The sequence below is a fragment of the Gossypium hirsutum genome, chromosome A01 (genome assembly GCF_007990345.1).
Source record: "Gossypium hirsutum isolate 1008001.06 chromosome A01, Gossypium_hirsutum_v2.1, whole genome shotgun sequence".
In the NCBI taxonomy this organism is placed as follows: Eukaryota; Viridiplantae; Streptophyta; class Magnoliopsida; order Malvales; family Malvaceae; genus Gossypium; species Gossypium hirsutum.
The window spans coordinates 24,255,297-24,265,325 of record NC_053424.1 but is presented as its reverse complement, the minus strand read 5'-3'; the positions used below and the strand labels follow the sequence as shown (position 1 = coordinate 24,265,325).

At 31.7% G+C, this 10,029-nt stretch overlaps 1 protein-coding gene across 4 annotated transcripts; it reads left to right on the top strand.

The window, feature by feature from the left end:
- The first annotated feature begins 1,169 nt into the window (after positions 1-1,169).
- On the top strand, positions 1,170-4,487 carry LOC107918005 (probable ubiquitin-conjugating enzyme E2 18). Of its 4 annotated transcripts, none has more exons than XM_016847482.2 (7): positions 1,170-1,416; positions 1,515-1,618; positions 1,725-1,827; positions 1,931-1,994; positions 2,146-2,208; positions 4,009-4,097; positions 4,200-4,487. In XM_016847482.2, the coding sequence occupies exons 1-7, from the start codon at positions 1,333-1,335 to the stop codon at positions 4,293-4,295; spliced, it is 603 nt and encodes a 200-aa protein (XP_016702971.1). In that variant the 5' UTR covers positions 1,170-1,332; the 3' UTR covers positions 4,296-4,487. The 4 variants fall into 4 exon arrangements, with proteins under 4 accessions (XP_016702971.1, XP_016702972.1, XP_016702973.1 ...); XM_016847483.2 differs by having other exon boundaries at positions 1,181-1,362; XM_016847484.2 differs by lacking the exon at positions 2,146-2,208 and having other exon boundaries at positions 1,190-1,416.
- The last annotated feature ends 5,542 nt before the right edge of the window (positions 4,488-10,029 follow it).

The window sequence follows — 10,029 nt, the reverse complement described above, 5'->3', positions numbered from 1 at the left end:
TCATAACCTCCTAACTTGTTTCTAATTATAGATCTAGGCTGATAATTCAACTCAATTTTACTAGACACTATTTTTCTCGAAAGACCACCATTCATCCTCATTCTAAAAAAAAAACCATTTAATTTATACAATTACTTAAAGATTTTGATAAATTGAATTTGTAAACCTCTTAATCTCGTTAAAATATACTGAAAATCATTTTAAAAACATTTCTTAGCTCTTTATTACGAGATTCACTATTTTTATGCAAAATATATCTTTAAAATCATAAATTTTTAATTTTCTTGCTTAGATTTATGAAAATTCAAATTAAAAACACTTAATAAAAATTTAATACATAAGATAACAATAGATTTGCCTTTAATTCAAAAAGTCCACGAATTTGCACCATTGAGCAAAAACGAGCTAAGTTTAGGTGAGAAATTGAAGAAGAAAGAGTGATTTTTTTGCAAAATTGAAAGAATAGAGAGGGTTCGGATGCCAAGAAAATATAAAAGATGCTTTTTTTTAAAAATTGGACTATTTGCCCTCTAAATCCTCTCCTATTTCTCCATTGTTCTAATAACTCTCTTTTTAATAATTAGTCTTAATTTACACATTTAACCTCTACTTTAACCATTATTTCGAATTAGTCTTTATTAATTTTTACTAATGCCCCGATTATTGATATCATTAATATTTAATTTAATTATTATTGATATTATTATTAACTAATTATTTATTTTATCCTATTTTAATTTCTAAGACATAAAACTTGATTTTTCTCTTGAGCCCACAACCTAATGTCCGTTTCTACTAATTCAATTTTCGGGATGTAGTATTGAATTCAACTAATTTATCCATAATATATACATTATCTAAATATAAAATTTCAAATTCAAATTTCGTAGCTTTGAAAACAGTAAAAAAGTAATATGTGATAAGTTTTAATTAATTTATTATAAAATGAAAAAAATCAATATTAATATTATAAAAGAAACTTATCAACTACTGCTTAATTACTTTTGAAAATGAAGCAGAATTAATTATGGTAATATCGAATATTCCACAGACTTTTTAACATATTCGTGTTTTTCTTTAATAAATATAAGTAATTGAATTTAAGGAAAATATAAGTTGCAATACAGTGTAGCACCCAATCCTCTCCATGCCACGTTGATCGACCAATTTACCGTATTACACTGCCTTTTTGTTCGATTTACTGACATTTTTCTCCAAAATTCTCGAGCAATAATAATTGACATTTACAGCGCTAGACTGGGCCTAGTATATAAATTACAGCAGATGGCACCGTCCTTTTTCATTTTTCTCTAGCTTGCTCGCGCAGAAGCCATGACTAGCTCCTCCGCTCATTCACGCAAGGTTTCTGTATTTTTTCTAAAAGAATTTTTATGTTATCTTTCTGCCCTAGTTGAGGTTGCGTCCGCCAATTTTTTTGATTTATTTTCTTTTTTTGTTTCTCTATTTGTTTGATTTTTTTTTTACTCTTTTTGTTTGGAGTATGCTTTTCGTAGGCTTTAAGCAAGATCGCATGTAATAGACTCCAGAAAGAATTAGTGGAATGGCAAGTTAATCCACCCACTGGATTCAAGCATAAAGTCACTGATAATCTCCAAAGGTTTTTTTCCTTTTTGTTTGCTATTTTAATTAACTTTTTCTGGATAATTCTTTTAATAGAGGGGTTTTAATCTGTAAATATTTGGATTTTTATTTTCGATGGAAAGATGGATAATCGAAGTCAACGGAGCCCCTGGAACGCTTTATGCTAATGAAACTTATCAGCTTCAGGTTGATTTTCCTGAGCATTATCCTATGGAGGCACCCCAGGTACCTCATTTACTTTCCATTTCCTTATTGTTTTGTTCTGAGTAAACAGTGGAATTGAAGATTTATGAATGGAGATTGTGGTATTCTTTTGTTGATTGAGCAGGTGATTTTCATTCCTCCTTCGCCATTACATCCTCGCATTTATAGCAATGGACATATTTGTTTAGGTATTTTATAGGGTTTGTTTTTCCGTTAATCATTGCTGGACTCGGTGATTTGTTGAGGATAATTTGTTGTTTTACTTGTATCTAACTACAATTATCTTGAACAGCTAGTCTTTTTTAATCTCACTGCTTGGGGTATATGTGATGTTTACAGCGGATGGAGAATGTTTATTTGAGAAGTTTGCAGAACGTGATATGATTATTTCTAATCATAATTGTACTGGTTCTTTTTTTGACATATCGCTTTGAGTTCCTTGACACCCTCTCTCCTTTATGGATACTGTGTTTCCATTAGTCATGTGGTATTTATAAATTACAGTTCAAATTGTCATGATAAATTTCGATAAATGATATCTGCATAAATGGGAGGTCATTTAATGTTCCATTGGTATTGCGTATGATTAGCACTTTCCTTGGATGTAAGACTAACTACGTAATCGACATAGCATCTTATATCATTGTTCATAGTAGTTCTTGAGCCATCTATTTATATTGGAACTATTCACTTATGGTGTTATGTTGCCATTTCCATCATTCATTTTTCTAGTCAAGCTGTGAGCCTGAGAGTATATTAAGATTTGCTCAGAAATGTCTAGTATATTATATTGCTAGACTGATAGAGGATAAGTTTCTCCCCATGTTTTTCTTTCAGAGGTGACTTGCTAGAGAGTTTATGAGTTTTTTTGTCGCTGTCCTATGCTTGGAGATGCTCTGTTCTAGCATATTACTAGTTATGGAAGATGTTGAAGAGAGGTTGCTTGGTCACCTAATGGAAATATTAATTAGGAGAAAAATATTTACTGGAAGGTGTCTAAGAGAGCTGGTCATCTTTTGCATTTAATGCGACTAACTGTTTAGCAAAGTACTTGTTTTGAGCAGTTTACTCATCATAGCCATGAATGAGTCTTGACCATCTAGAATGTTGTATGTATCACACAAGAAAGTAAAATATGGTCTGTCCTAAAAGTTTGTCTTTCGTGTCTTTGGGCTTTACATGATCCTCAAGGTGTTAATGATTAGGTAAAGTTTCATGAAGACTTTGAATATGGCACTCTGGTGTGAACTGTTTCTTTCTTTAGGTGTTGATTAATTGCAACCTTCCTGGCCATTAAGAAATCTATTTTTCATTGTTTTGTTAGTGTTGTCTAGGCGTGTGCCTAGGTGTGCTTGCGCCTTGGCACTAGACAAAAAAAGCGCCTTAGACCTTTTTGAGTGAACCTCATTTGGGTGCACCTAGGCAATCTTTTTTGTAAGGCGATAGGTGCAAAAAAGAAAGGCCTACTTGATTGAAGTTCTCTTTAATTTAATTTTTTTTTCTCACACATTCATTAGATGTACCTTTACTAGTAATAAAGAGAGTGTATCAAACCCTCTACTTCTTAGTATTTGAAAATCAAACAGAAAACCTTGAACATAAGGAAATCTTGCATATTGAACCAAAATAACGACATATGTCAATCTTCTTTTGGAGAAATTAGTCCACATTCACACACATACTGTGCTTTACTTTCACTTGGATTTTTTTTTTGCTTTTTGCAGCTTGTCCCCGAGTCCATGTAAAGGGTCTAAGCACTGTGAGTGCACCTTGTGTCCTTGACAATACTGGTTTTTGTGAATCAATTTATATTTTATTTAGCAAGTCTCCTTGATGTTTGTGCTTCATGCGCATGTGGCTTCCCATTTGTAGAGTTTCTGTTGAGTTCATGAATATTTTTTTTGTTGGTTAGCTATACCAGGATAGCATGACCCATAACAATTTTCGGCAAATATGTTTGATGAAAAACGTGTCATTGAGCTATTTTTCTGGTGTGCATTTTAGTCCAAAATAGGTTGAGAAAGCAAATAAATCATTAAAAGAGTTAAAACAATTAGTCACACGAAGTTCTTGGATAATGTAGAACAACAGGAAAGGCTGCTTGATCATTAGTATCCATTTTGCACTTCTCTTTGTGATATGCATGTGGTCTATTATCTAGCTACCCAACATTCAAAATCTTGCATTGATCCTATTTTGCAGATATTCTGTATGATAGCTGGTCCCCAGCCATGACTGTAAGTTCCATCTGCATCAGCATTCTCTCCATGTTATCAAGCTCAACTGCCAAGGTTTGTTGGAATTATTAGCAATTTGACCGTTTGTTTTGTTCCCTAAGATCTGGCCTTATATGTTCAAAGGTGGAATACTGAATTCACTCTCTAATTATGCAGCAAAGGCCAGCTGATAACGATCGATATGTTAAGAACTGTCGCAATGGCAGGTCTCCCAAGGAGACGAGATGGTGGTTCCATGGCAGTAAAGTATAATAATATGAACCTATTATCTATTATCTTTGTATTAAAACTGAGGTTACAGGGATAGGTAATCGTTTACATTTGTCATGCTGTGTATGAAATTATGAATTAAACGTAGATTTATTTTGAATAGTGTTACCTAATGCAGACTGAACAATATAAACCTTTATTTTCTTCTAATCCAGTTATGCACACACTTTGTTATTCGTTTTCTCTCTTCTTTAGTTATTTTGTAGTTGTTGACCATTTTGCATTTGGTCTCCAACATTTTAAGGGAAACAAAAACATTCGCTTTGGATATTCTTTTTTGGAAGCTACTGTGGAAGATTGGGGTGAGGATTTACATGTTTAGTAGCTTCTCAGTTTTCATATAAATTATTAATTAATACACACTCTCTTTAACTTGTTTTTATGACATTTTAACAGTTTAGTTGTTAAATTTATCGTATTTGTCATGTATGTAAAATTTTAAATTAATTTGATATTTATTTCATACCTATTTAAAATATTTTGTTTACTAATATATATATTTAATGGTTATAAGAATCTTCCATAAAATAAAAAGATAAATATTAAAATTCTATATAAACTTTGATTCAATGTGTGATTTGATACGTGAAACTTGACTGCAATACCATTTCAAACCATAACTTGCATATATACATATAAAGTCATAACATCTATTTATATGTCACTTATAACCTAATGATAAAAAATCTACTCGTTGAACAAATAATGTGAACTCCGACTTGATTTCCAGTCGATTGCAAAACTTTTGATGAGCTACAAGAAATCAAACAGAGCAAACATAAGCAACCTAATAAGTTCTTACAAAATTAAACATAAACTTACCGATCTTAATATAACCTAAGAAAAGATCACACACATATAAATACAATTTGGTAACCCAACATTCTTTGTCCTATGCATATCACAACCCAACAAGGTTAGCTTATTCACATCGGAAACATAAATCGTAATTCATGCTTATATACCAAATACAACACAAGCATACATAATACATATCCATACCCTTGTCATTAAATCAAATATCATTTCCATTTCGTATGTCCTATTCTCACTCGATGAACTATAGCAAAATAGTGTTGGATACACAAGATAAAATGCTCACATGAGCTGTGAATGTAAATGCTCACACGACCTATGTAAATGGTCCTGATCACACGAGCTGTGGGTCGAGATGATAACATTATACGATGCTGCGTTGTGAAGAATCCACAACAAATGTAGGACCTTAGCCATTAATAAAACATCCAAGACCAACACCCGAAATGATAATAACTTTAATCCTAATGACATGCCATTCGCATTCTAATCTTTCACTGCGTTCATATAGGTCTCATTTATGTTCGTAACTTCCAGTCATTTAAACATCAACATACTAGCATGAACTCAACTATAATCAGTTCCTTTTTCAATCACCAACACCAATTATACAATTCCTTACAATTTGGTCCATCTAACATTCAAGATTATTGCACAAAGAAATTCAATCATAATCATACATAACATATTAAATCACAAAAGGCAACAATTAAATTAGTTTACACACCATACGAACTTACCTAAATTGAATCAGCATCAAACACGACACCAAAGACTCCTCAACAATTTTTCCTTTTTCGCTTGTCTACCGGTTGATTCATTTCTTGTTCTATAATATAATTTAATTCAATTATCAACTTCAATTACTTTATAATGTCAAAATACATGCACATGGCCCTTAATAATATTTTACACTATTACCCTAAAATTTTACCTTTTATTTAATTTAGTCTCTAAAACTGAAACTTATATATTTTCACAATTAGACCAAAAAAATTAGTGTCGAATTCAATATAGTCCCTTAATAGACCCCAAGTAACTATATTTCACAAGAATTCCTTGTTAAATTCAACATTTTATCACTTGAGTCCCTAAACTCAACTAACTAAAATTACTTTACAAAATAGTCCTATTTAACAACCAAACTCATAAATCTATCATTTAACCACATAAAAATTTAAAAATAATTAATGGAAAGTCCCAAAACCTTTAACATTTTTACGAAATAATCCTCGGGTTAACTAGATTAAGCTACAACGATCACAAAAATATAAAATTTACTAAAAACGAAATCAAATTTGACTTACATGCAAGGACGAAATTGAACTGAACACTCCAAGCTTTATTTAAATGACTTTTCAGTCCAAAGATGATAGGATGAAGAAGTTGATAATTTTAGTTTATTTTGTTTATGTTAAAACATTTGCCTAATTATCAAGCTATCCTTAAACTAAACTTTTAATTTCATTAACCATTAGCCCCTAACCATCCATTATTATTTCTTATGGTCTAATTACCATATAAAGCCATCCAATCATGTTTATTTAGTCATTTAGCACTTCCAATTTAATTCAATTTTTACAATTTAGTCCTTTTTACCTAATTAACCAACCAAACATCAAAATCACCAAACCAAACTTTAATACGACACTCTATTAGACTCATAAATATTCAATGATAATATTGAATAATAATATTTATTGAATCAGTGATCGAAATTGTGGTCCCAAAACAACCATTTTCGACACCACTAAAAAATAGGTTGTTGCAAGAGTGTTGGCAAGCTGTGAAATGGATTTTGCGATATATCCAAAATACAGTGGATATTGGATTGATTTTTGAGTAGGAAGATAATCAGTGTATGGTTAGATATTGTGATTCAGACTATGTTAGTGATCTGGACAAACGACGATCAACTACTAGTTATGTGTTTACCTTAAAGGCACCAGTTAATTGGAAGTCTACTTTACAGTCAACATGTAATATCCTGATTTTGGGCCTAGTCGGAATAGCGGTTTCGTGACCACAAAATCCGAGATAGAAATAATTATTTTATGATTATTTTGAGGTCTATGATATGATTTCATGATTGTGTGAAAATTTCATGAAGAAATTTTATGCATAAAGTGCTTAAATTGAAATTAGGGACTAAATCGAATAATTTGTAAAACTTGTATTCTAGAAGTTTCTAGTATGAAATTGTTTTGAAATATTAATTAGGAGGTCTTAAATAGAAATTTTACCAATTTCTAAGTCTATGGACAAAAATTGGACATGGATGGAATTTTTGGAAAGTTTAGTAGTAAGGGCATTTTGGTCATTTAGGGGTAAAATGAATTAAAATACAAAATTAAAAGCCAATTTTGCTCATCTTCAACCCCATGGCCGAATATAGCAAGGAGAAACCATGGCTAGGGTTTTTCAAGCTTCCAAGCTCGATTGTAAGTCCGTTCTAGCCTCGTTTTTAATGATTTTTACCTTTTTAGAGTCCCGGTAGCTCGATTAAGCTTATGCTAGCAATAATTCAACCTAGGGTTCATATTTGGAAAAATACCCATAGGTAAAATTTGTGTATTTTGGTGTTTTATGATAGAATATGAGGTTTTAAATTATGTTAGACAACTTGTACTACTCGGTTTTAAGTGAAAACGAGCAAAAGGGCTTAATCGGTAAAAATACCTAATAGTCATAAGTACATGTTAGAGTGAGAATTTGATGTTTCCATAGAAGGGAAAAATGATCAGCATGTCATAAAACATAAGAAAATATGCTGAAGTTTAATTTACGAGCTTTGGGGAAAAAGTGTAAATATGCAAAAGTTTAGGGGCAAAACTGTAATTTTTCCAAAATATGTTTTTGGGTCAATTTGAATAATGTGAGTCCTAATTAGACTATATTTTAAATGATAGAGTGAGGAAAACTGAAATTCGGGCTAAAATGAAAAAATACCAAGTTGTGGACGAAATGGTAAAAGTAGCCATTTTCGCATACGAGGTAAGTTCATGTGTAAATAATGTAGCATAATTGTTATTTTTAAGTTATTGATGTTAATTATATGATATGCTGATTTTTTTATCGTGAAATATTATGCTTTGTGGTTAATGTTGAGTAATATGCAAATTATGTTTACTACTTGATAAATATGAATTGCTACCGAGTATCGGTTCCGATATTCCATGGAAGATGGCAATGTGAGATCGAGGAAAAAAGCCCGTTTGAACCTTAGGAATAGATTAAGATACAAGTGACATGTCACTAGGATGGTTGAGCATCCGAACTCGTTGAGTTGAGTCCGAGTTCACTTATGGATGCGAATGTCCGAACTCGTTGAGTTGAGTCCGAGTTCGTGAAATGTAACTAGGCATCCGAACTCGTTGAGTTGAGTCCGAGTTCACTTATGGATGCGAACGCCCGAGCTCGTTGAGTTGAGTCCGAGTTCACTTAGGGGCGGGTTACATGATTTCTTGATTACATATGAGGCACTTGTGTGCAAATTATCCGTGTATCCGAGTTGTATTCCGATGTGTTCAACGGGTGAAATTTCTAGTGAAATGAAAGAACACTTAAGATGCAAGCGACGTTTTGGTAAGTGTTGTGAAATGGACACTTTGGACAGGTATGTTCTTAACCCTCGGGTTGATAATAGATACAACAACGATAAGGTAGTAAGATGATGAATGATGTTTAGAAATATGATATATGTTTTGGTGATACCATGCTAAAGTTGTTTGGTATATTTGTATTGTTATGTTACTTGTTATTTACATATGAACTTACTAAGCATTTATGCTTACTCCCTCCTCTTTATTTACTGTAGTTTTGAACAAGCATAAATGCTTGTAAAACTTAAGTATGGCATGTATAATAATATATTTATTTTGTGTAAATAATTTTATGATATGGCCATGATTGGTTGAGAAAATGTTTGATATTGATAAGTCATGGTGATGGTTAAATTTAGATCATGTTTGATATCATGGAAGTTTAATAGGTTATCTAGTTCATAACAACTCATGAAAAGATGAAATTTGCCTTAAAACAGAATATTGCTGCAGCAATGACATGAATTTGAAAAATCACTAAAAATAGTATAAATGGAATTAAATGATGAGCAAGTTATGAAATTTAAGCTTAATGAGTCTATTTTCATATGGATAAAAAAAAACAGGCATATAAATTATACTTTATGAGATATTTGAAACCTTGTGAAACAGGGCCAGAGTGATTTCTGGATCCTTTGTTCTAACTTTAAAAATTCATAATAAATTGTACAAAAATAATTATAAGTCAATCTTTATATGTAAATATTCCTTATTAATCTTTATATGTAAATATTCCTTATTGAGTCTAGTTTTAAGAGAAACAAATCTCGTAGTCATTGAAATTCTTTATAGAGAGATATCTGATTCGTAATACACAGATGTCAGAGCAGTCAAACCCTGAAACAGGGGAGACTTTAACTAATAAACTGTACTAATTGGCCCAACCAAAAATTCTATAAAAAAATTATTAAATAGATATATGAGTCTAGATTTAGGAAAAATTTACGGATCTTAATTTCGAGTTTCGTAACTCGAGATATGATTTTTCTTGTAACTGTGACGTGAGTAGCTAGAAAGCTGTGAATGTAGAAACAAAAGATTTGAAGTTCTTAATTTGATAAATTATGTTCGGTAACTCCTCAAGCTCGACTCCGGCGACGGTTTCGGGCGTGGGGGCGTTACACAACAATTGCTTTATCTTCTATAGAAGTGGTGTATTGTAAAAGAGGCAATTTAGCTTCAAGGGTTGCTTGGTGAATTGGAAACTAAGAAGAAGTATGTCAAAGTACATTGTGATAGTCAAAGTGCTATTCACTTAGCAAGAATCAAGTTTATCATGCAAGGACAAAGCACATTAA

What these genes read in the sequence shown, in the direction of transcription:
- LOC107918005 (XM_016847482.2), top strand. Translation starts at nt 1,333, where the DNA reads ATGACTAGCTCCTCCGCTCATTCACGCAAGGTTTCTGTATTTTTTCTA. An exon ending in GTCACTGATAATCTCCAAAG is followed by an intron (nt 1,619 to 1,724) that starts GTTTTTTTCCTT and finishes TTCGATGGAAAG; the next exon opens with ATGGATAATCGAAGTCAACG. An exon ending in ATCCTATGGAGGCACCCCAG is followed by an intron (nt 1,828 to 1,930) that starts GTACCTCATTTA and finishes TTGATTGAGCAG; the next exon opens with GTGATTTTCATTCCTCCTTC.